Here is a 26,117-nt window from a genome sequence, read left to right as displayed (position 1 = left end):
TGACCCCAGGAACCAATGTTGAGGCTGAAGCAGGAAACAGCGTGTGGGGGAGAACTTGACACTAAGATCAGGGGCTTGCACGAAGACAGAGATTTTGGAAAGACCGACTTCCTAAGTCACATCACGCTCTCAGTTATCTCCAAGTCTTTGGGCTACTCCTTCTCTCTGAGGATTCTCTATGCAGAGAGACTAAAGGCAGAGAAACCGTCAAGACCCTGTTGAAGAATCAAGAGGGGTTGAATCCTGAGCTCCAACCATGTTGAGGGCAAACACATGGACTTAGGAATGCGTTGGAGTCGCTCGTTCATGATGAGGAGATAAGAAACAAGAATCCCGGTGGAAGAGGCCAGGGTCGGGGATAACTAGTGTACTGCCCTGTCCCAGTCCCTGGCTAATTAATATCTGCGGCCCAGGAGACAAGCTTTGTTCTTTTGAATGGGACCAACTTGTCTTCAAGGCCAACTTTTCCCCATTCTTCAGGAAAATAGGTGAGATCTACACACCTGTATAAAAGAGTTACCATATATGCTTATATACAACACAAAAGGCACAAATGTGCTGTGGAGGTGGGGGTGGGGTGGCAAATGGGAGCTGGTATGCTTAATGCCTCCCTACGATCTTCCCCTGCCTCTGATGCAGGAAGAAAGAAGAGAAGGAGCTAAAGAAAAGGAAAGGAGAGGAGGGGAGATGGAGATGATGGAGTGTATGGAATCTGTGGCGGCCTGGAACATGGGTCCAGCATTCAGTGATGCTGATGATGTGGGAGCTATATATTCAAAACACAGACTCGAAACACTGAAAACACGACATCTAAGCTGCAACCACCAGAACTCTGGAATGTGCCTGTCAAAGTGACAGGCAGGAAGCAGGGGTCGGAGCATGGATTATGGGACACTGTGGTGGGAAGCTGACACGGGTGGTGGAATTGGTGTTGAAATATTATATGCCTAAAACTCAATTACCAATAATTTTGTAAATCACAGTTCTTTAATTGAATAAAAAACTATAAAGATTTTTTAAAAAGACTCTGGTAGTCTGGTGTGAGTCCCATATGTGGAGGCAAGTTTTACAAAGGAAGCCCAGGACCAGCCCCTAAAGCCCCAGCTTCTGAGGTCCTTTGGGGGTGTGTGTGTGTGGGGTGGATGAGTCAGCACGACCACAGAGGAAAATGTTTCAAATGTCTTGTTGCTGGTATTCACTGGCTCTGGAGATGTGCCCCCAACACACACACACACACACACACACACACACACACACACGCATGCATGCACACACACAGGCACACGCGCACACACATGCACACACACACACACACACACTCGCTGGGTACACACAGCCAATCCTGTGGTCTGCTGCCTGAAGCAGACCAAGAATCACACACACACACACACACACACACACACACACACACACACACACACACACACCCGCTGGGTACACACAGCCAGTCCTGTGGTCTGCTGCCTGGAGCAGACCAAGAATCACACTCAAACGCGCATGCGCGCACACACACACACACATACATACATACATACATACACACACAAACACACACACACACACCCGCACGCATGCATACACGCTGGGTACACACAGCCAGTCCTGCTGGGCTGCTGCCTGGAGCACACCAAGAGCCGCGCTGGCCAGAACCAAGGGAAGTCTGGGCAGGCGCTCAGCTTTCCACGCTCCTTGCTGCAAATGGCCAAGTCAGCGGATTCTGTGGGTCCTGTTGTCAAGGGCAGAAGCCGACAATCAGATTGTCCTGGATGTGTCTGGAGTCCCTGAGAGTGGTAAGTGAACTCCTTAGAGATAAGAATCACATCCTTATACGTGACTTTTCCGTTAGTTTATTTGTTTTTCTCTCAGACTTCCCAAACACTGCTCGGGGGGCTGAGGGCCACTTGTGGCAATACTTGGCCAAGACAGCTGGCAGTTCAGTGCTGGGGTCTGGGCCACCTTGAATCAGGGACCTCCAGGTCAGAAACAGCAGCACTTGGGTGGGTTTCCAGGGCCATATCCAGCGATGCCTGGGAGGCCATGGGGTGCTGGTAACTGAACCCAGGCTGGGCGCAAGCAAGGCAGATGCCTTAACCCCTATATTACCTCCTGGCCCCTACAGTGGAATTTTTATAAGCCCCCACTGAGTTCATTAAACAAAGCTGATAAGTATAAAAGCAGCAGCAGAATTTTTGAATCCTAGAACCCGAAGAAAACTCAGATGTCTATTCTGGTATTTGTTCAAGTATAATCCTCAGAACATCTATTTCAGAATCAACCAGTGCATCTTGAAAAAGTAGACGCCTCCTGCATGTGTGGCCTGCAATCTGTGTTTTGATACACTTAAAAAGGTATTCGTGATGCGGACCCTAGCTCAGAGACGCTTCAGTGGACAGTGTCTTGAGGTGGCCATGAGTTCAAACCCCGGATCTGTCAGTAAAGGGTTGAGCCTGAGATGCTTTCTAACCTCTCTGGGCTGCTCCTCAATCTGCACACTGGGCATTGAGACACCTTAATGATACCTTGAGATTCCTCAAGATGCTCTTTCATTCTTGGTGCCACACTGAACTTTCAGTGACCCGTCTTTGCACTAGGCACAGCCTTGAAATACTATGTCAGGGCCCCTTCAGACCGTATTACTCAATGGAAAACTTTGTGCCAAGTAGTCCTCCATAAAAGCAGCCAGCCCCCATGGGAACCCAGGGCCACGTGTCACTCCTCAGGCTTACACTCTCTGCCCTTGCCTTGATATTTCCTTACTGCATCCTGTTCCCTCCTACTGAATAATCTCATAGATTAAGGGGTCATTTTTATCTTCTAGAAAATGTCCACTCATCTTTCCAGAAAGATGGGCTTTGGAAATTCTTTCCCACCTTCAAACACACTCAAAAAGAATAAACAACTGGGGCCAGAGATAGTTCAAGGAGCAGAACATCTGCCTTGCAGCCCCCAAGCCAGGGGGAAGCCAGGAACACAACCGGGTGGTCCCCAAATCAAACAAACAAACAAACAAACAAACAAGCAAACTCAAAAAAGTCAAATCACTGAGTGGCTACCACCAGCACTTTTAAAGGTTAAATTAAAAAGATGCACGAGGCTGATCACACACAGTAGCAGATCTTCTCTAGAAAAACAGTTTAGTTCTGCAGAGGTGCCTTTGCTGGGTTATAAGGCAAAACATCTTTTAAGTTATGGATCTCATTTAAGACTTGCAAAGCTGGTGCACCCTAAGCTCTTAAAGGAGCACCCCCCCCTTCGTTCCAAATCTTTAAAACAAACGTAGCATGCAACACATAATACATGTTTAGGGCCACAGAGATAGTACAGGGATGGAGGCACTTGCCTCGGAAGCAGCTGACCTCAGTTTGATTGCTGCAATGCGTGGTCGCCAAGCACTGCCCAGAGTGATCCTTGAGCACTACTGGGCATGGCCGAACCTCCCCTCATGCCCCTTCAGAGACATGCAGTAGCATGTTCAATCCAGGCACACTCCAATGTTTATGTTTTAGCCACAGACTCCTCAGTCCAAGGCTCAGGAGAGAAGGCACCATCCCCACCTGCCCGGAAGTGGCTTTATCAACACCTCTGAGTCTCAGCAGGGTGCGGAGAAAGGAGATTGCAGAAAGACTTTCCAAAATGTGGAACAAGGGTCCCGCCACCATCTTTTGGGACCAATGCGTCTCCCTGTCTTTGCTTTGCTTCCTCTCTCCCTCATGCCCGTGCTGGTCATGCCCACACCCATGCTCAGCCTCCCAGCTGCAGGGCAGAGACGAGGCTTTTGCAGAAGAGAGCTGAGGGCTGATTTCCGGTGCGCCCCAGTGCCCTGGCAGCTGGAGGGATCAAGCACAGGAAGAAAGGGGGGTGTGCCCCCGCAGAGAAGGAAGCGCAGCCCCCGATCACAGCCCACGGCAAGCGTGCCGAGAGAAGCAGGAGTGGAACTCTGCTCCTCCCTCCATCTGAGGGGGCAGCCGTCCTTCCTGGCCGATTCTGCAGGCGAGCAGCCACGCTCGTCTCAGTGCGGGGTCAGCAGGCAGGGGGCAGAGACAAAGCCTACCCCCGCTGCCCTACTTCCTGGAGGAAGAGAGCAGCTCAGGGCGGGCCGAGGGCGGCCGGCGCCCCACCCTGGGAGAGGAAAGCCGGGAGAGCCGTGGCCCATGTTTATGAACTTCACCAGCAGCTGCTTCCTCCACCCAGGCTGCAGCCATGGCGGCCTGGCCCTGCCCTGACCCCTCCCAGGGCCCCACAATTTACCATCTGTTGGAGGGTCAGGGGGGAGGTAACCAGAGAGGCGAGTTGTCACCAGGCAGGAAGTGAACTGCTGCCTGTCCCTTCGTGAGAGGCCTTGGGTGTGTCCCGGGGGTGGTGGGCACGGAGCACCCCACCAGAGAGCTCATCGCACTACCGCGTGACAGTGCGTGTGCAGGGGCAGGAGGGGACAGTCGGGGTCAGTCTGTACCCGTGTTTGTATTGGCCTGTCTGCCTGTGTGTATGTGTGTGTGTGTGTGTGTGTGTGTGTGTGTGTGTGTGTGTGTGTGTGTCTGGGGTGCGGAGCGCTGCTGTCTGGGTCCTGTGGGGTTCCTGTCCTTGGGCCCCGGCACGCTGTCCTCAAGGTGTGCAGGCCCGCTGGTCCCACACACTCAGTTCCCTTGTCCAGACGCCCCCGAGGGTCTGCCTGTGTTAGGTTCCACTGTCTTCCCTCTCAGCAGACAGCTCAACTAGTGACCCACGGGGGAGGGACTGAACCCGCTCCTTTTTGGCAAGTAATTTTTGTCTAGACAAGTCGGCTTGCTGTGACAAGACTCACTCCCCACAGACTCAGGGGAAGGCGCTAGCCGGCCTGGCCTGCTGCCCAGGGCCTTGTGGTGACTCAGCAGCATTGTGGGGTGAAGGACTGCACCCCCTGGGGATTGAAGCCCAGGTTAGGACCTGTCCCCCCATTTCCCCCCCGCCAGGGGAGACCACCTTCATGGGCCTGGCAGGGAGATGGTGCCACCTGAGAAAGCTGAGCCAGTCCAGTGACAGATGCCCTCATAGAGAATCCAGGGCTGGGGTGGGCGGGAAGGGGGTAGTGTCCTGCCTGAGGTCACAAGCTAATTCCCCAAGCATTCCTTCACCCACGTTTATCATGCACCTATTGTGTTCCGGCCACTGCATTCAGCACGCGAAAGAACAACCAGAAGGTTAATCCACGGATGGGGAGACAGGGAGCCAAGCAGGCAATTAGGACAAAACCAGACGTGGGAAGAATGTGCAAAGGCCACACGGAGGCTCAGAGAAAGTCAGACAGTGCTGGCGGCTTCAGAGAAGAGAAGCGAACACACTTGCCCTAAATGAAACAATACCGTTGCCCTCAGCCCAGGGAACCACAAAAATACACCTTCCCCTGCAAAACAGACTCTGCAGATGTCAGTGCAAGTTCTCGAGATGGGGAGATCATCCCTGCTCTGTCTGAGAGACCTCCTGGGAGCCTGGCGGGAAGAGGCGGGACAGGTCCGAGGAAAAGCCACCACAGAAGTTCAAGGCCATAACACAGCAAGCGGCAGATTTGAAGATTTTCCCTGTTTGGGTTTGAGGCGGGTGGGGAGCAAGGGGAAGGGGTAGAAGAGGGGACTGAGCCCAACGTGAAGGCAAACAGGTTCTGCCCTGAGCCCCAGGCTGAATCACAGCCCGGCCAACAGGCCAACATTTCCACTGGGCCCAGTGAGATCCAGTTCAACATTCTGAGCTCCAGAACCGTGAGAAAATGGAGGCACTATTTTATTTATTTATTTATTTATTTATTTATTTATTTATTTATTTATTTATTTATTTATTTATTTTGGGCTTTTTGGTCACACCCGGCAATGCACAGGGGTTACTCCTGGCTCGTGCACTCAGGAATTACTCCTGGTGGTGCTCGGGGGACCATATGGGATGCTGGGAACCGAACCCGGGTCGGCCACGTGCAAGGCAAATGCCCTACCCGCTGTGCTATTGCTCCAGCCCCGGAGGCACTGTTTTAAACCAGAGGGCAACCCCAGGTCACAGCAGTGGCATAGAAATGGCACGTTCGGAAGAGTCGAGCACTCTGGGGCTCCATCTACGGGCACAACTGGGGGAGGTGGGAGCTTAGCGCTCAGAGGGGGAACTGGGGTGGGCTGAGGAGGCGCATCCAAGGGTGAGGCCCACCTGCGCTTCCCCCTTCTTTCCCTCCACGGGACCCCAAGGTTGTCAGGCCCTGTTCCCTGCTCTCTGCAGGAAAGACTCAAGAGAGGATTGGAGGGAGGGAAGACGATGGGCCAGGCGCGTGACGGAGTGATGGGACTTTGGAAATGCTGTCCTTTGGCGCTGTGGACAGACAGGCACGGCTGTCATTCTCAGGGAACTTCTGCTCCAGGAGGGAAAGAATTTAGGCCAGAGGCCCCTCTGTGCTGGAGCGATAGCACAGCGGATAGGGCGTTTGCCTTGCACGCAGCTGACCCGCGTTTGATTTCGGGATCTTTGACTTTACTATCGGGAGGGGTGTAGGAGACCCCAACCAGGGCAGTGGGAGGGGTAGGAGGGGATAAGAAAGCAAACTGAGACTGAAGGCCCCAGGGGCTGGCCTCCTGTCCAGAGCAGCGTTCAGAAAGGTCCAGTGAGCAAAGGGCTTGTCCCATTTCCTGCAAGCCCCGCTCCCCCGCTGTCACTCTGCATCAAGGGCCAGTGAGCAGCTATTCTCATTAGTGGGGAGCTCCCCCAGCCTCCCTCCCTCTGGGCCTGACTGACAAAAGAAGAAAGAAAGCCATGAAGAAAGACATGGACACAGCCCCGCCCTATGCTCAGATTCCCACGCAGACGGTGCTTTTTTTTTTCCTATGGGGTGCACACCTCTATCTCTCCAGTTCCTCTTCCTCTCTGTGCCCACCATACACTGGGGCAGATCCTCGCCTGCCTGGCAAGGCCCCTCCCCACCCCCTGCCTGGGTCTCTGATGCAAGTACTACTTGGTACTATAATAGCGGTGCTTGGCTGCGCTGTGTGGAGCAACTGGGCAGGGCTGTCCCAGCGAGTGAGGCCTGGGGCCTTGGTCACTGCTTTACCTCCTGGAGACTGCCCTCTAGACATGTGCCAGCGTGGACATGTTGATTTTTTTCCTGGCACACTGACTTCCTCAGAGGTAGGCTTCCTGAGGTCACAGTGAGTGAGAATAGTATGTTCTAATCTACCCGCTGCCCGCTAGGAGGGAATCCTCATAAGGGAGCCCCCCCCACCCCTGCAGCAATATTCATGCAGAGGAGAGTAGGACGCGGGGTACTGGGGGAGATGTGGGGTTGCAGCCGGGGTTCACGTTAGCAAAGGGCAGGGGTCTCTATCTCTCATTTACTGTCCACGGTCCCCACTGTGAATGCACTAGGAGCCCCCTAACAACCAGGCAAGCTACGTGTGCAGAGCTCCAGTAGCCGGTACAGGTTCCTGGGGTTTCTGTTAGACGGATGAGGCAGGTGCTCAGTTACCTTTGCCAAATACTCCCTCTCCACTTTGAGCGACAGGAAAAGCAGAGAGAGATGGACAAGGAGCTGGGGCTCAGGTCAAGGACAGGTGTCATGCCTGGCTCAACACCCTGGATGCCAGATGAGCTACATGAAAAGGGGGGAGCCCGTTTATTTGGGGGCAAATCAGAAGCCCATTCCTGAACCATGCTCCAGGAGATCTGTGCCCGGCCATGCCAGGTCCTCTCCTCGGGGAGGGAGGGCACAGCCTCCAGCAAACTCCAGTCAAAGCTGCGTCTGCAGCTGAGCAAGTGGCATTAAAGGTCATGGAGGCTGGGGCTGTTTTCCCAGAAGTGGGGCCTCGTGAAGTGTCCGCCAAATCGACACGTGAGCACCTGATGAGTCGGGGGACTGAGTCCTGACATGGGACTCTCTTCCCCTCTTGAACCCTAACACGTCCACGTGCACATAGGGAGCAGCCAGACCATTCCCAACTCTCTTCCGATCTCTCATGCCGAGGGAGCCCCAATCCCTTGTTTCCTGGAGAAGAAGGGGGTCTCAGGCCCGGCTGGCATGCCGACCCCCCACCCAGGCTGTGGGGAAAGGAAAAAAATCGCTGGCCTGGAGTCCCAGCGCGAGTCGCTTTCCCCACACCGGGCAGAGGAGAGGCGTGACACAGGCCACCGGCGAGGCATCCAGAGCGCTGCCTGCACACAGAGGGCGAAAGAGACTTACTATGCAGCAGGCCACCAGGGCTCCTTGAGCGAATCCTGCCAGCACGTCGCTGGGGTGGTGCTTGTGGTCAGAGACCCGGGACAGTCCTGTGTAAAAGGCCATCATGATCAGGGTGAACTGCAGGAGGGGTCGCAGGAGGCGGGCCCCTCGCCAGGTGAAGCGGGCCTGCAGGTACAGCTGGAGGGAGAGAAGAGGAACACACGCTCAGAGACGCGCTCAGCATTCCAACCCGCGGTGCTTTCTGCTAAACGGGACCATCTGGGACCAAATGGAACCATGCCTGGGGTGGCATCTAGGAGAAAGAATGCCCAACTTGGACGGGACCTCAAGCTGGTCATTTAAATCCCAAGCCTTAGCTCCTGTAGCAAAACGCACGCACACACACACTTTTTTTTTTTTTTAATGGAGATTTTCTAGGGAGCTAACTTCGAGACTGAGCTCAGCCAGTGAGACTGAGATTGGCCTTGGCCCCACCCTGGCACACAGACTCCTCACAAATGCTGGTATCTGGGCCGGAGAGATAGTACAGGAAGTAGGGTACTTGTCTTGAACCAAGTCAGGTTTGATTCCCCGCATCCCATAGGATTCCCTGAGCCCATCAGGAATTATTCCTGTATGCAAAGCCAGGAGTAACTCCTGAGCACTGCTGGGTGTGTTCCCCAAACAAACAAACAAACAAACAAAAACCCAAATGCTGGTTCCCTTTCCCCTTTCCCAGATTGGAACTCATTAAAGAACAGCAACCAAAGTGAATAAAGATTATATATGTGTGTGTGTGTGTATATATATATATATATATATACACAATGGATACATATATACACAGTGTGTGTATATGTATATATGTATATATATACATACACGCATGTGTGTGTATATGTTACACACAATGGATATACTTGTGTGTGTGTATACACACACACACACACACACACACACACACACACACACACACACACACAATGGATATACTTGTTCACCATCCCCATCCCATGCAGTAAGAAGAGTTTGTCTCTGCAGTTTCTTTCACATAAAAGCTGCTCTACCAGAGTCCAAGTTTCCAAGGCAACACTTAGAACTATGGCCCTTGAATGAGAATCTCAGGAAACACATAAACCCACCAGGCCATGCCAGAGAGCCTGCAAACGGAGACTGGAGACTGACAGGCCCAGGGTTGGGTGGGGCAGAGGAGCAACCTGGAGAAAGCGGGAAGAAAGAAACAAACTCCTCTAGCAAGCAGAAAAGTTGAAATGACGTCAACTGGGCATTGTCCCTTGGAGTTATCTTCCTGCTGTTTCCGTTCTAACCTCTGGGCACAACCTACTTCCCAGGTTCCTGTGGGAACTTGGGAGAGGAGGAGGAAGAGGGGACAGGACAAGAGGAACTCCTGACCACAAATCAAAGCAGAGCCCTGGCAGAGGCCAGGAGAAAGGGGAAGAGAGTAGGAAAGAGGCTAGAAACCCAAAGATAGAGCCAACACGGAGGCAAAGGGGTCACTTTGTCCCTCCTAAGACAAACAGACTTTCCTTTTGGTGATCAGGAAAGAGCAAAGCAGAGCATTGAAGATTCCGGAACCCCTCTTACCTGAGTAGGAAGAATGTCATACCCTGAATCCTCAACTACCTGAGAAACTATTTACAAAAATCCACATAATCAACCTGATGATTTAGAAATTACATGAAAGTACTGTTGGGAAATCTAAGAATGACAGTGACATAAGTAAAAAGAAAATGCAGGGTTTGTCTGCTAAACAATGATAAAAATCAATGGCATTTCATGTACCAAAAACAAGCTGTTAAAATCTACAAGAGGTAAAACTACTATAATAGAAAAAAAGATGAAATAAACATCATCTCTTTAGCCAATAATTAGCTCAACAAGAACAGCATAGGGCTTTTATGAAGCAAGGAGAGAAAGAACTGTTTGAATAGATAACTACAACTTCCATTTACAGTAATAATAATCAAAACTCTTTAGTTGGTATGTAGCTCTCTCTGGTTCCCCAACCCATCCTTAAAAAAAGAAAAGAAAAAAAGACTTGGAGGAAAAACTTGGAAAATAATATTCTACAAAGAATCAAAGGCTAGACCAGCCAAAAGAAACCAAAAGCAAACAAGCTAGGAAGCCAGATACATGAATGGATGAAGTTCCCAGAAGTGAGATGCTATCATTTCTGTCCTGAAGGCAGGGACCGGCTTGAACCCAGGAAAGAGGAATAGGATGGAAGGGGATGGAGTTGGTGGTGTGGGATGTCCGGCAGAGTGAAAGCTCAGAAGCCAGCAATCAATGTTCCGGAGAAGTTGGCAGAGTTGGGTGGAACAGCAGAGGGTATTGAGGCAAGTGATGAGGACCAGGCTCCAGGGCCAAGCAAAGGCAGCTCCTGAAAGGCCTGGCTCCTACGCATTGAACCCGGTCTGTATTTCATAGCTCAGTCTTTCCCAAACCATATTCCCTAGAATGCTAAGCATCCCTGAAGAGATTGGCGAATGCTCTATGCTCCTTTTCTCACACTTACAAAATTTGCCTTCTTTTTCACAGAAGAACTAGACCCTTGAATTGAAATTGGGAAATGTTGGAGTCAGCCCTGAGTCCCGCCAGGTGTGGTCCCCCCCAAAACAAAACAAACAAACCAACCACAAAATTGGGAAATGGTAGTGTAAGCAAGGGTGAAAAAAAAATGAATGGATTGTCAGCCAGGTTCTCTCCCCTAAGCAACAGCAGCCCAGCTCAGGCTACTCCCACAGCTACTGAAAGGGCCCCCTGGGGTTCTGTACTCAGGAAATCAAAAGGCCCTTTGCAAGTGGGGATGGCATGGTGGTGGCATAGCTCCGATTCAACCTCAACCTTCTGGACGATGGCAGGCTCAAAGAGCAAGGAGCAAGGAGCAGTCCATTTGCTTCAGTCTACGACGAGCAGCCCTTCCGACAGCCAGCCTTGGCAGTGGAAGAGAGTGCTGGGTACCAGAAAGAACCCCCATTTCCACCAGCAGATGCCTCGCATATAAAGTATGACAACTGCTCTGCCATGGCAGTAGGACAGGTGGGTGTCATGCTCAAGAAGCTTGGGGGCTAGCCACGAGGTGTGACCCGATCAACAAATGATGTAACCACTTTTCTCCACTTGGACCTGGCAGCCTGGAGATTTTTCAACTTTTCCTGAGCTGAAAATTCTGCAGATCCTCAGAAAATGCTAATTCAAAAGCCTCCAAGCACTTCCCCCCACCCTTCCTGGTAGGCTTGAGGTCAAGGGGCCCTAGAAATCAGGGTGGGGGTAAAGGAAGGGTGGGCTCCCCTACCGGATAAGGCTTACATCTCCCCTTCCACTGACTCAGACACTCAGGGCTGTAGCTGAAGAAAAGAAATAAATACAGGAGAGGAACTTGAGGAGAGAGGAAGAGACTTTAGAATAGCTGCAGGAAGGGAGTGCTCAGGAATGAGGGAGGCGTAGGGGGGCCATGGGAAAGGAACCCCTTGGGGAAGTGGCCAGACATGGAGTCCCAGTGGGCAGATGGAAGCTCATCCCCCAGATCCATCAATAACTCACACCCTGAAAGAGAAAAGCCATGAGAGCTGGGGATGGATCCCAGTGCCAGTGGCCGGGACACTGGAACAAAGCAAAAGCTCGGGCAAGTGCCTTTCAGCCTGGCTTGACTTCACCGAGCATGTGGCCACTTGCTTGGGTCTCAGACTCCTGCTCTGTGAAACGGGGAAGACTGTCTCCCTTGTCTCGGGAACGCAGCCTCCAATGAGAACACACAGCTCCCCAACTGTTGCAAGTCAGTGGCCGGGACAGATTCCAAAATCTGTGACCCTGTTGGCCTTGGTAAATGCCATGTCCTCCACGAATGTGCAGATTGCACCAAAAACAGGCCAGTTGCTAAAGAAAGAGATTGCACAACGACCTTACACCCAGTGGGGACATCTGATTTCAGAAATAAGCTGGTGGCCAACAGGTTTTGAGGTCGATCAAAGGGCCTGATAATAACTCTCTCTGTCGCATGCCTTCCGCACTGGGAAATGGGCTGGTTATTGCTAGCCTGTAACGCAGGTCTCACGAACCACTCCAGGCAGAGGTTCGGACCAAGATTAGAGAGAACATTCTGGAGCACTGTGTGCCCATGGACACTTGGGAGTGGGACAGTGAGGTCCCTAGAAAGCTCCACAAGGGAAGGTCCCCTTGTTCAGTAGTGAGTCACAGGATACAGGGCCTAGCCCTGGGCCAGAGAGGAGACTTCCCCGGAAACAGAATCCCTGCAGGGGCTCCAGAAGTCTGAGGCACCCTAGAAAAGGAGACTAATCTCATGTCAGTTTATATTCCACAAACCCAAGGACAGTAGTAGAGACAAGGGCAAGGAGAATCACTCCATGGTTGGAAGCCTGCCTCGTGTGCCGGGGGAGACGGCAGTTGGGATACAGAAGGGACCACTAAGTCAATGATGGATGGAAGGATCGCTCGGGATGGGAGATGTGTGCTGAAAGTAAGCAAAGGACCAAACATGATGGTCTCTCAGTATCTGTATTGCAAACTATAGCGATAGCACAGTGGTTGGGCATTCGCCTTTCATGCGGCCGACCTGAGTTCGATTCCTCCACCCCTCTCGGAGAGCCTGGCAAGCTACCGAGAGTATCTCACCCGTGCTGCAGAGCCTGGCAAGCTACCCATGCATACTGGATATGCCAAAAACAGTAACAATAAGTCTCTCAATGAGAGACGTTACTGGTGCCTGCTTGAACAAATACCCCAAAGTAGAGAGAGTAAGAAGAAAGGCGAGGGGGGCTGGGAGGTGGGTAGGGATACTGGGGACACTGACGGTGGAAAATGTACACGGATGGAGCGATGGGTGTTCGATCATTGTGTGACTAAAATTCAATCATGAAAGGTTTGTAACTATCTCACGGTGATTCAATAAAAAACATTTTTTTTTAAAAAAAATAAAGGATATCAGAGATTGGGGAGACAACTCAAAGAGACGGAGTGTACGCTTGGCATGTTGGGGTCCAAGTTTCCATCACCTGCACTGCACACTTCCCCAAGCATCACTGATGTGGTGCTTCCCCCCACCAAAGAGGAACTGAGCAAGAGAGAGCAGGACCAAATCAAAAGCCTGACCCCTGCCTGCTGATCCTTGGTCCCATCACGCATGCTCTCACTTCCCCGCCACAGGCGGGGAGAACCTCATCAGCATGCGCCTTCTGAGAATCAGCCTGACTTTGCAGAAAGGACTTGATCTGAGTCAGAGGAAATAGACTCTTTTCTTTGCTTCACACCAGTCATTGGATCCCAGACCAGTCACAAGACCCCTTTCAATTTCTGCTTTCTCATAGATAACAGAGATTTGGTCATTAAAAAAAAAAAATCAAAAAGCCACGTCATGAGCATCAATCCGTTCAAAACTGTGAAAGCTCCGAGCGGAATGAAACTTTTGAAAAAGTCCCTCTCTTGTGCTAAGAGTTTTCTTCCGTAGGTTTTATTTTAGCAATTGGAAAGATGGGAAGACGGCAACAGAAAAATATATTTCTCCTCTTCTCCCCCAAATGATATCTGAGAAAGTCCCTGGCACAGAGAATCCACTCCCCTAAATCTCCCTCAGTGGAGCCCTCTCCTTCCCGACCCTGGTTTCAATGTTGGGGTTCTGGAGAATTCCAACAAAACCTCCTCAGAAAGGGCTTTCTGAGTACAAGCCAGCTCCTCTGGCCTGGACGCGCAGAGCCAACAGTGGCCCAAGTCAGGTTTGCTTCTTGCGAAGTCACTTGTGTCTCCTGACATGATTTGCATACCGGGGAAACAGGTTTGGACTGTCCTTTCCCTTCATTTCCATCACTCTGGGGACCCCTCTGCTAAATGTGAAAAGAAGGCTTTTGTTCCTCCCTGCCTCCCTGCCCACTGCTCTTTCTGGATGTGTGTCCTGAACCCCACAGGACACCCACATGGAGAACCATCTCCCTCCTCTTGTCCCCTCCCTGTCTTCTGCCTGGCATTGGTTTGCTTGCTGGTGATTTGTCTTCAGGGTGCAAAACTAGACTTTCTCTCTGGGAGGCAATTCAACTACTTCCCACTGACTTTTCTCCTTTAAAGGGGTATTGGGCTGGAAAGATGGCTCAAAGGCCTGGAGCACATGCTTTGTCAGGTGATTTAAGTAACACTATCTCCCACTGTCACAATCAATAGGTATTAGGTGACACCATTGCGGCCATTTTACAGAGGCCAACATCAAGGTCCAAAGAGACCATGTCACTTGTTTGAGGGAATAGGGAACCATATACATTGCACAACATTCATCTTTTCTAATCTGTGCTCTAACCACAGGACCACCCAGCTTCCTTGAGAGATTCATGCTTTGCAAATACAATTCTGCTCTTTTGTACTGGACTTCTGCCTTTGCAGGAAACAGCAATGTGGGGGAGTCCACAGCTGTGAGCGTCCGAAGGACTAACCTGCATAGGTCACAGTGGGGAACCTCAGGCTCCTCTGAGGTACCTCCTCCTGCTTCCTAATGCCATGTCTGAAACACAGGGTTTGTGAATTAGGGGAGGAAATAACCAGAACTGAGGTAAAGGGAAGCCTGGGAACTGGCAGAGTAGACCTCCTGATGGGGTCCACATGCGCCAACATGCAACAGCCTCACTGTCCCCCAATCACAGGACTTGGCCAACTGTCTGGGACCAAGGGTTGAGCCTTGAAAACCACAAGTTTGAACCACAGGTCTATTCTCGTAAATAGAGCCTGTGAAAGTCCAGCCTGGATAAATACAGTCCTGTACTGTAAATGTACTTTCTCTTCCTTCAGATTTTCTCAATATCATTTCTTTTTCTCTCTCTTTTTTTTTTTGTTGTTGTTATTGGTTTTGGGGTCACACCTTGTGATGTCCAGGGCTTACAGCTGGTTCTGCATCAGGACTTACTCCTGACGGTGCTCAGGGGACCATATGGGATCTGCTCCCCCGCTCATTTCCTTTTCTCTAATGTACTTTCTGCTAAGAATCCTGTATAGGATACATAGGAAGTATGTGTTCATCAGCGGTTTCTGTTCTCAGGAAGGTTTGGGATAGCAGCAGGCTATCAACAGCTTGGTTTTTAAGAGGGTCAAAAGTAAAACACAGGTTTCCAGCAGTGTGGTAGACCAGATGTCTAACCCTCCACACTGCAGAGTTCCACCAGATCTACTTTTCAGGCTTCCCAAGCAAAATGGTGAGCTCTTTCCTTGTCCCTGTCCCTCAGCGGCACAGCACAGGGGCTCAGGAACTGTGGCTAAATGGTTGTGTGGAAAGCACACAGGTTGGAGGGACGCCTGGACGATGGCTCTGGGACGAGGAGGCAGAGCAACATCTGGCACAGTGGTTTATTCCCCCTGAGTCTGCCATCCTGTTGCTGCAGAGGGTTTCCCCGGGCACTCCCAGGGTCTGCGGGCATGTCTCGTGGGTACACCAGGCCCTGCTGCTTTAAGGCTCTAAACATGCTGAACGAAACCTCAATGACTAACAACCACAGGCCAGAGGACAGGGCTATCAGAATACAGCCTGTCTCCTTGGTACCCAGCAAACCCTCCAACACAGAAAGAGTTCTCACAGCGTCTCGGGAAGAATCCACAGGGAAAAGTTCACCAAGAGGATCCTACCCCACACGAGGCCACAAGGGCTGTCAGATCAGGAGTGGGGAGATGAAGAAAATCCTAACTAGAAAGGAAAGGCTAGGGAATGCCCAAAGACGTGGAATATCCATTCACTTCCATCCTTCCCCCCTTCACTCCCTCATTCACTCACTCGCTCATTTCCCCTAACACTCGTGGCACATTTCATGCCTCCATGTCTGGAGCAGAGAGCTACAGAGTGAATCAAGAGACAAAGTCTCCTCCGAGACCCTTACAGGGATCAGGTGGACAGAAACAAAGAGATGAAGATTCAGGATGCAGTCGGGGAGAAATATGGGGGTGAGGGGAGCTAAAGGTGCCAAGGGAGTGAGCGAGACCCAGAGGCAGGCTGTCATAAAACAGGAGGTCTGTTCACACAGAGACGGCTTCTCTGGCAAAGTGACCCAAAGAATGTGAGGAGATGAAGTTCAACTTGGATGATGGCTTACTCCTGACCCTGAGCTGTGGTGATCTCTCTCGTGAAACTTGGGTGGGGTAGACATGTTAGTCCCTGTGTGCTCCTGATGGCTCCCCAACCTTCCATTCCCTACCTTCCGTTTCCATTCTGCACTAAGAAGACTTTAAGCACTTCAAAGACTGCAAAGTGTCAGGAGAGGTCAAAGGACACCAGGAAATTCTACCCTTCCTGGGGCAGGTGGTCAGAGGACACAGGGGCAGCCGTTGTTCGAAGGAGACATATGGCTGGTTCTCCTTTCCAGGAGTGCATGAATGCCCAGCTCTAGAGCCAGGAATCGACCTGAGTCGACTCATAGCTAATGCTAACAGGAGCTCCCACGGCTGCCCATAGCAGTGAGGAGGTGACAGCAGACCCTTAACAAGTGCTCTGGGTTAGCTGGAGTCCCTCTGGGCAAACTTTGGCACTTTCAGCAGCTAGACAGGAACACTGTGGGGAAGTAGTCTGTTTAAGTCACTTGTAACCCACCTCTTCCTTTCTGCAGCATCCACTATTGCATAGTAAATTAAGGTTTTTTTAAATTTTATTATTTTTTATTTTTTGAAAGACAGTGGTAGTAGAGTTATGAGCACTTTGTGGTGACGGGGTAACCATGTACATCAGAACTATTTAACTTTTTAGATCCAGAAACAGGGTCACCATAATTTATGTCAGTGAGATATTAAGAGAATCAGACATTCTAGATGAACACAGCCCCGTGCCTGACACACAGAAGGTACTAGAAAGTGCTAGAAATGTCCCTCCTGGGGCCTTCTGGAGCACACAGAGTTGGTTTCAAAATTACTCAGTGTTTTTCTCTTGGAAGTAAATGAAGGAATGTGAAAAAAAAAATTATTCCTCCTCTAAAGCACCTTTACCACATGCTCTGAAATTACATTTGTAAAATTGTTTCCAGGTCTGGGTAACATATAAAAAAATGGAACCGGAAACTAAATATCTATGCTAAATTATCCTTTCTCGGGGCAAGGCAAAAACAAAAACAACTTCAAAAAAAAAAAAAATGAAAAGTGACGGAAAGTGTGCTGCGGGAATAAATAAATGCACGTGGAACAGCTTCCGAGCTTGGGCCCACCTTTGACGCACCATCGCCTTGGTTACAGGAAGGCCAGAGGCCTTGGGGCTCGAAAAGGATGGGGGGAAAACAAAACAAAGCAACCTCTGCTATTTTTTCCAATTCCTAATTATGTTTTTCGACATCAGTCAAAATCAAAACACTCTTTTTCTAAACAGCATTTGCTGCTCTCAGCAGTGTCTGGCCTCTGCGGGCCTTTTCGCTCGGAGCGCCCTCACAGAGCTGACAGCAAACATTCCTGGGCATAGGGACCGCATTCAAGAAGAGAGCAAAGGTGAGGGGGTGGGGGTGGGGGGGCGGGATGAACTGACAGAGAGAAAGAGCAGTGGCTGCCCGAGGCACAGCCCTCACCCACCCAGAGTCTCCAGAAAGATGGAGGCCTGGCCCTGAAGGCAATGTGGGAACTCAAAGCCCAGCCCCACCACCCACCAGGAAGTGCCTGCACCAGGGCCTCTGGCAGGCCGCTTAGCTGTTCTGGCCTCGGTCTCTCCAGGTCAGGGCTGGGGCTCAGGAGGGCTGGCTTTAGTGTGACATTACGAGGCACCTGCTCAGTTCAACCTTACCCCGAGTGGAGGAGTGATGGTTTTTCAAGTTCTACCATCAGGAGAGAGAGAGTGACAGAGATAGAGACAGATAGAGAGACATAGAGAGACAGAGAGACAGACAGACAGAGACAGAGAGAGACAGAGAGGAAAGAGAGACAAAGAGAGAGGCAGAGAGGATAGAGTGAGAGAGACAGAGATGGAGAGACAGAGAGAAGAGAAACACAGAGACAGAGAGACAGAGAGGGGGGAGGGAGGGAGGGAGGGAGGGAGGGAGGGAGGGGGAGAGAGAGAGAGAGAGAGAGAGAGAGAGAGAGAGAGAGAGAGAGAGAGAGAGCGAGCAGAGGGAGCCTGGCAGGGCCAAACATGCCAGAATGTGATCAGCTAAATGCCAGTTCCAGTATTCAGGTAAATTCTGGCAGCCAGCTTCAATTTCTGGACCCTCGCTGAAGTCATCCTTTGCAGGGTCAAGACAGTAACTTAGACCCTAAGAATGCTGAAGAGGGAAGTGAGCTTGGGGAGCATCAGAAAGCATCGCTTGGCATTCTAAAAGGCTACAGATCTCCGTTGCTTTATGATTTTAGTTTTTTTTAAAGATGCATGATCCTCATCAAGGAGTCCCAGTAAAATAGTTCTTGGTAAGGAGGCTTTCAATCAGTGCTCAGGAGTCCGGGGCGGGGAGATCCCTTTGGGTGATTCTTGGGTCCTCCAGGCTGGAGGTTCAAGGCAAGGTCCTAGAATGTGGTGACAGGAATCTCCGGGGTGACCCTGGCAGTACTGGGACCTCCTGGGCCACAGTAGAGCTCAAAATCTCCAAGGCAGCACCCAGGGAACTGCATGGTGCTGTGGACCAAACCGGGTGATCACATGAAAGGCATGTTCCCTACTCCCTGTACCATTTCCCACTCTATTTTTGGGGGCACATGCAGCGGTGCTCAGGGCTTCCTCCTGGTTGAGCTCAGGGGACCATATGTGGGGCTGGGGATCGATCCTGGGTTGGTTGTATGCAAGGCAAGTGCCCTAACGCACTGTACTATAGCTGGGCCCCGACACAATAAATAGTTTAAATTGAAAAATGGGAAAAGTCTAGAAAAATCAGTGGGAAGCCAAGCACTATTGCTCCAGCGGCAGTCGGGTATATTTCCAGCAACTTCTTTTTCAAGGATGGCAAGGGGAAGGGTGACTGATGGCTCTTGTACAGAGGGGACTTACACTAGGAGTGGACCCGGGAGCCCACTGGAATCAGAGGGAAGGAACTTACCACCAAATACAGCATGGTGTACATGGAGAAGGAGGCATGGCCAGAGAAGAAGGACTTCCTGCAAAAGCAAGAGAGGACCGTGAAGGGTCAGAGTCACCTCACGCACACCTATCCCAGTCTTCCCTCCCGAGATCCTGGTTGTGCTTTGCGTACACTGCCTGGAGCAGGTACCATGAACTCATGAACGAACAAATGGACTCATCAAGGTTCTGTCATAATTATTTTATTTTATTTTTGGTTTATTGATTGTTCATGTGTGTGTATGTGTGTGTGTGTGTGTGTGTGTGTGTGTGTGTGTGTGTGTGTGTGTGTGTGTGTGTGTGGTTTTTCAAGTCCTACCATCAGGAAAGAGAGAGAGAGCAATACTCAGAGGCTACTCCTGGCTCTGCACTCAGAAATTCCTCCTGGTGATGCTGGGGGGACCATTGCGGAATCCAGGAATTGATCTGGGGTAGGTTTCATGCAAGGCAAGCACCCTACCCGCTGTAGGTAGGTAGCACCAAAGTTTTATCTTTTTTGCAGCACCAACGTTTTATCTTTTTATGCTTGCTTTGGGGGCACACACCCAGCAGTGCTCAGGCTCACTCCGGGCTCGAGGCCACTCCATGTGGGGCTTGGGGAATCATTCAGTGTGCCTGGATGGAACCCAGGTCAGCCATCCACAAGGCAAGCACCTCACCAACAGTATAATTTCTCTCCAGCCCCCACTGGCATTTCTTTACATTCTTTCCCAAGCACTGCACAGTGGAGTCCTCGGGCAGAGGGATTTGTATTGTCTTCAATGACATCAGAGCCCCAGAGCGGAGTCTAGCAACTAGCAGGTGTGGAGGAAGTGCTCCCGAGTCACCTGCGTCAGAGCGGGGCTGGCAGAGGGGCGTCTCACCTGGCTTCCTGCACTTTACTGTCATCGCCTCTGCACGTGTACACCTGAATGTAGCCTTCAGAGCAGTTGATGTGGCGGAAATCAGGGTTACAGACGCTCAGGAAGTGAGGGCGCAGGCGCCCGATGGCGACCTTGGCGATGTCTGTGAAGGACTGGCTGATGGCACAGCCAAAGAGGAAGCACCCCACTTGCTTGTAGAGGGCCGCCACGTAGGGGTTCTGGATGGTCGAGCGGGACTTCTCCTTCAGGTAGTAGATCCGGTAGAACTCCCCGGTGATGATCTGGAAGGAAACCAACATGGGAAATTAGGGCACGCGGAGACCCATGTTCAGAACAGATGCCAGAATGGGTTCGTAAAGACCCCAGGGGCTGGAGCGATAGCAGAGCGGTTGGGCGTTTGCCTTTCACTCGGCTGACCCGTGTTTGATTCCTCCGCCCCTCTTGGAGAGCCCAGCAAGCTACCGAGAGTATCGAGCCCTCGCGGCAGAGCCTGGCAAGTTACCTGTGCGTATTGGATATGCCAAAAACAGTAACAATAAGTCTCTCAATGAGAGACGTTACTGGTGCCCGCTTGAACAAATCGATGAGCAACGGGATGACAGTGACAGTGACAATGACCCCAGGAGGCCGGCATGAAACTGCAGGTCAGAGTCCAGGCATTCAGACACGAAGAGGCACAGGGTGGGGGACCAGGGTGCCAACGCAGCTGTTATTTCCTTTACGAGTATTTTGGCTTTTTTGCTTTTTTTGGGTCACACCCGGCAATGCTCAGGGGTTACTCCTGATTCTGTAGTGCTCAGGAATTACTCCTGGCAGTGCTCGGGGGACCATATGGGATGCTGGGAATTGAACCTGGGTTGGCCGCGTGCAACGTTAACGCCCTACCCGCTGTGATACCGCTCCAGCCCTCCTTCATGCTTTTTATTTTTCCGGAAAAGTTCTACCTGGCCATAAAGCACCTACAAAACAAGAAAAATATACCGACACCCACCTATGGGGGAAGAGGCATGTATACAGGATTTTTTTATATACAAACAAGGACTCGATGGCTTCTCCAGGAAGGGAGGCTGCTCTGTTTGCGAGGCTGCAGGCTTACGGGGAGGGAAAGCATCGGGCATCACATGAAGTGTTTCTTCCACCCGACCGTTTGGAAGGACGTGGGAGGAAAGCAACGCTGGCTTAGAAACTAGGCATTCTACCGTGGGACCCGGGGGCTCTTCTCACAGCTCTGAGCTCGGGAGTCACTCCTGGCGGGGTTAAGGGACCATACGTGGTTCCGGGGATCAGGTCAGGGATGGCCGTGTGAAAGTTAGTACCTAAACCCAGTCCTGTTTGCCTCTATGGCCCCAAATCAGGAGGTTTTCTTGGGTTTGTTTTGAGGCCACCTTCAGTGGTGCTCAGAGCTTACTTCTGCCTCTGCACTTAAAGATCACTCCTGGTGGGGCTTGGGACGCAGGAGATTGAACCTGGGTTGGGTGCATGCAAGGTATAAATGGCCTACCTGCTGTGCTGTGTCTCTAGCCCCCAAACCTAGACACTTTTATTTATTTATTTTTTAAATTTATTTATTTTTTAATTAGTGAATCACCGTGAGTGTACAGTTACAGATTTATACATTTTCGTGCTCGTGTTTCCCTCATACAATGTTCAAGAGCCCATCCCTCCACCAGTGCCCATTCTCCACCACCAATAAACCCAGTATCCCACCCCCCAATCCCATCCCCCCCGACTCTGCCCCTGTGGCAGGGTATTCCCTTTTGTTCTCTCTCTCCAATTGGGTGTTGTGGTTTGCAATAGGGGTGTTGAGTGGCCATCGTGTTAAGTCTCTAGTCTACTTTCAGCACGCATCACCCTTCCCCTGCGTGGCCTCCAACCACATTTTACTTGGTGTTCCCTTCTCTATCTGAGCTGCCTTTTCCCCAGAAAGTGAGGCCAGCTTCCAAGCCATGGAGTCAACTGTCTGGTACTTATTTCTACTATTCTAAACCAAGACACTTTTAACGTGGCATTTATAGCAGCTCATAATTTAAAAAAAAATTTTTTTTTAAAGGTTACCCATCACTAATCATGCCCTACATGCCAGGCTCTGCATTTATACCCTTCACTTCATAAAACCCTCACAATCACAAGGGATTCATCCACGGAGCTTCCAGGACAGGAAACAACTCAACTGAAACTGCCTGGATTTTCATTCAGAACGGTGGGCGCGGGCGGGGAGAAGATGCCCCACTTCGGTCAGTGCCAGGGATGCCCAGGCCACTGAAGTGAAGGCAAGGCCAGTCCACCTTAGCCATGGCCAACCACACAGCTGGCTGGCCTCAACACCACAGCACGGCCTGGCCACTTCCTGCTTGCGACCACATCCAGCGGCGGAACAGTCACCTCATCACTCACCACAATGTCCCTTTCACACTTCCTCCCCTGGACCATGAGCCACACTTGCCCTTTCAGGGAGCATTTTTCTAACCACAGGGGAAGCCATAGATGAGGATCCAGCACTCCTCCTGGGGGTACCGTGCTATTCACCTGCGTGAGGGGAAGGAAGGCGCCCAGAGTTGGGGACTGATCCAAGCCCTCCGGGTCTCCAGAGTCCGGAGACAGAATGGCAATGCCCTACGAGGCCGGGGAGGAGCAGTGAAACCAGCACCCGCCGACTGCAGACACATCGACAGGGCCTCTGCATTGATCAGTGCTGGTTCTCTATGTCTGTCTGTCTGTCTGTCTGTCTGTCTGTCTGTCTGCCTGCCTGTCTATCTCTCTCTCTCTGTCTCTCTGTCTCTGTCTCTGTCTCTCTCTCTCTCTCTGTCCTTTCTGCGTCACACCCAGGGATGCTCAGGGGTTACTCCTAGATCTGTGCTCAGGGATCATTCCTGGCAGTGCTCGGGGGACTATACAGGATGCCGGGGATCGAACCTGGGTCAGCCCCGTGCCAGGCAAATGTCCTAGCCACTGTACTATCCCCAGTGCTGGTGCTCTTGCTCTGTGTTCAGGTGTTGTTTTCCCAGACCGTGTGCAGGGGGATTCTACAGGAGAGAGATGGCCAGCACCCTGGCTTTGCCATACCTTCACAGAACGAAGACAAATGCCTGACTCCTCCTGGGTGCTCAGACACGAGTGGATGAATGAACGAAAGGGGGCAAGACAGTAGTTGCAAAATTGGATATATCCTCTACACATTAGCAAGAGTGCTTTGATAACATTTTTCTGAGATTAAAATCTGAGAAGCACAGCAAGTCCGAAATGAAAGGGGCTATTATATATGGAAGAAACCGAGGTCCTAATTAACTCACAGCTACAGATTAGACCCAGGTGTCCCGACTCCCCGCCCAGAATTCTTTCCTACCATTCCTGGTCTAATTCCCCTTTTGAACCTGTTTATACTTTTACCCTATGTAACCTTACAGGCTAACAAGTTCCAGATGCATCTTTCCACAATCATGTTCATCGGGTTCTCTTTCTTACTCTTTATTTATAAATCTTCTCCACGTGACTTCAAGATGCAGAAGGAAGAACCCGAAACAAGAGGTCAGGGACCCAGGGCCTGAGTCTCGCTTACTCGGTGAATGAATGACGAGTGTCACTTTCTCCATACGAAAAACACAAGGGTGCCAGGCTCTTCATCAGGGCCGTGACGTTTATCCTCGACCCTCTCCGCTCCCTCTGCCTTGGCCCCCAAGTAAAGGGAAGAAGCTGAAACAGAGATAAAATAACGCTACGGGCCCCACACTCCACCCTGCCTTGGATGCTCCTTGAAGCAGCCCCTGATCACAGATGCAGAAAGGGTTCCTAAGTGGCCTCAGCTTGAGTGTGATGCCCCGTGTCAGGCTACAAGACCCCGCCATGAGGGAGGACTGCAAATGAGCCTCTCACGAGTTCACTCACTGACTCATCTCAGGTGGGTCACCTGCTTCCCGAAGTCTGTGGTGAAAAGGGTTTGCTTCCAACCCCATGCTTCCTTCCTTGCAGCTCTACCAGCCCTTTCTTGTGAAACTTTGACTCTTAGTACCAATTATCTACCAATTATCGGAACCTGAAAATTCAAAGGCTTCTTAAGAACAGTGCTCATCAGAGCAGCAATCCTTTACGACCCTTCACAGTTCCACACAACCTGCCACTTTCACGAGGCTGTACCCATTCCACAGATGGGCACACTAAGACTCTCTCAGACTTGGTGACTGACCTGAAGGACGTGAGGCTAGTGAGTGACAGAGCAAAGTGCAGAGTCCAGTTATTCTGACTCTCGAGCTCAAAGCCCCACACCGGCTGCACAGAGATAATTTCACTAGGTCCGTTGTTATGACAAAGCGTCCACTGTAGAATTGGCAATGGCATATTTTAAGAGCCAGGTTGAAGCCATTTAGCAGACATATGACTCCAAGTCCACAAAACTTCTGGGGCAACCCTGACAGATCTGGGAGTTAATGAGCAACAAATTATGTATTTTCTCTATCCCCTTGTACAGAAGGGTCGGGGAGTCGCCAACACAGCCATAAATCATCCTTAGGAACCAGCCGGACTTGGCTTCTTGTAATCCTAACCCTTAAAAGACCATTTAATGAAATTCGTGTTGTGAAAGGCAGCCCAAATACCTCTCCCCTGCAGAAGAGGCAAAGGCTTAAACTGTTCCCCAACATGTTACACACCTAAGTCTGGATCCCCAGATTTACTGCTTTCGGACTTTATTCATTACACACAATGTTTTTATTCCTGGGTAATAAAATAAGCTCTTCCTTCTCCACCGCCTCCCCGTGCCCCCCTCTAAACCTACAAAGACTCTGTCCCCAGCCTGGACTCCTCCACCCCCCCACCCCCCAGCCTGCATTTCTGCTTCCATCAGCAGGGTTGTGATACGTACATTGCACTGGATGGAGGGGCGGGTGGGGGGTGGGGGCAAGGCCTCCAGTGTGGATCCCTTTCTGAAACAGCAAGCCACAGATTCTGGGGGTGATGGCAGGTTGCCAGGAGCATATAGGAGAAAGTCTCCCCTACCTGCTTTTTAAAACACTTGGCCCAGAATCTGGAAACTAATAAAGTGGAAAAGCATTGCAATTAAGCTGTGAGCGGACAGAAAGGAATCAGTCCTTGGCTGGGAACGGCTCTGGTTTGAAGGGGACGTCGCCTCTGATTCTAAGACAGTTCCCCTTCCTGTCTTTTCTGCTGGAGGGGGGAAAAAAAGAACTCAACTCCCTGCATATTCACAGATATCAAACTGTTCCAGAGAGGAAATTTGGAAAAACCTTAGAACAGACTTTTTGGAAAGGAGAGAGCAAGGGATGGAGAAAAAAACACTGACTTTGCAGCCAGTAAACTCTGAATGCCGTCTCTTACGTTTGGTCAGTGATGTCACCGCTGGGCTTTGAGTTCCTGCTCTATAAAATAAGCTTGATCATCTCTCCCTGGCAGGACAGCCAGGGGTTCAGTCAAGTGATGTGTCAAATGCCCGACACCTGGCAGAAGAGTCCTCCAAGGGATAATTTTCTGCTTCTTCTTCCATTGAGAAGGAGAAACAAAACAAAACCAAAACACCCTGCACTTATAGAACACATTTTTTTCCCCCCGAAAGACTTGGTTCCAAGAGTTTCTTAACAGAGAACCTTCCAAACTTAAGTATTTGCAAGTACCAAATCCTCAGGGTAAACAGTGTGTGTGTGTGTGTGTGTGTGTCTATGTGTGTGTGTGAGTGTGAGATGATGTTGGCTTTGATCATTGAATCCCAAATGTCTTTTTCAAGATAACCCAATGGAAAGAGGGCTAACTCCAAAGCAGCACAATCAATCTCGTTTAACATTTGTGTCATTTTTAACGTTCCGTTCTATTGACAGACTGTCCCGAAGTCAAGATGTTGGCACTCAGCACCCTGGCAACCCCTCTCTGCTGAGCTCCCCCCACTCCCAGACCTGCTTTCATAATAATGTTTGCACCACATTACCCAATGTACAAAACATGTTCACGCCCACCACAGGACTCTGACATCATTATCAGCATTTTAGGAAGGTCAGAGGTGCCAGCAGATGGTTCTGGATCACTAATGGGGGCAGTTCCAGACCTGGACCCCCTTGTTCTAACGCTTGTGCTC

At 50.8% G+C, this 26,117-nt stretch overlaps 1 protein-coding gene across 1 annotated transcript in view; it reads right to left on the bottom strand.

The window, feature by feature from the left end:
• Positions 1-26,117, bottom strand: part of PLPP3 (phospholipid phosphatase 3) — an 86,110-nt gene that overhangs the window by 5,698 nt on the left and 54,295 nt on the right. The window contains exons 3-5 of the mRNA XM_004607109.2: positions 20,042-20,322; positions 19,159-19,216; positions 8,183-8,359 (exon numbers count right to left, since the gene is read on the bottom strand). Coding sequence (XP_004607166.1) covers positions 8,183-8,359; positions 19,159-19,216; positions 20,042-20,322 — 516 coding nt within the window. The remainder of the gene's footprint in view (positions 1-8,182; positions 8,360-19,158; positions 19,217-20,041; positions 20,323-26,117) is intronic.

The sequence above is a fragment of the Sorex araneus genome, chromosome 5, assembly GCF_027595985.1.
Source record: "Sorex araneus isolate mSorAra2 chromosome 5, mSorAra2.pri, whole genome shotgun sequence".
NCBI classification, from domain to species: Eukaryota; Metazoa; Chordata; class Mammalia; order Eulipotyphla; family Soricidae; genus Sorex; species Sorex araneus.
The sequence above is the reverse complement of the archived record's forward strand: the minus strand, read 5'-3'. Positions and strand labels throughout refer to the sequence as shown.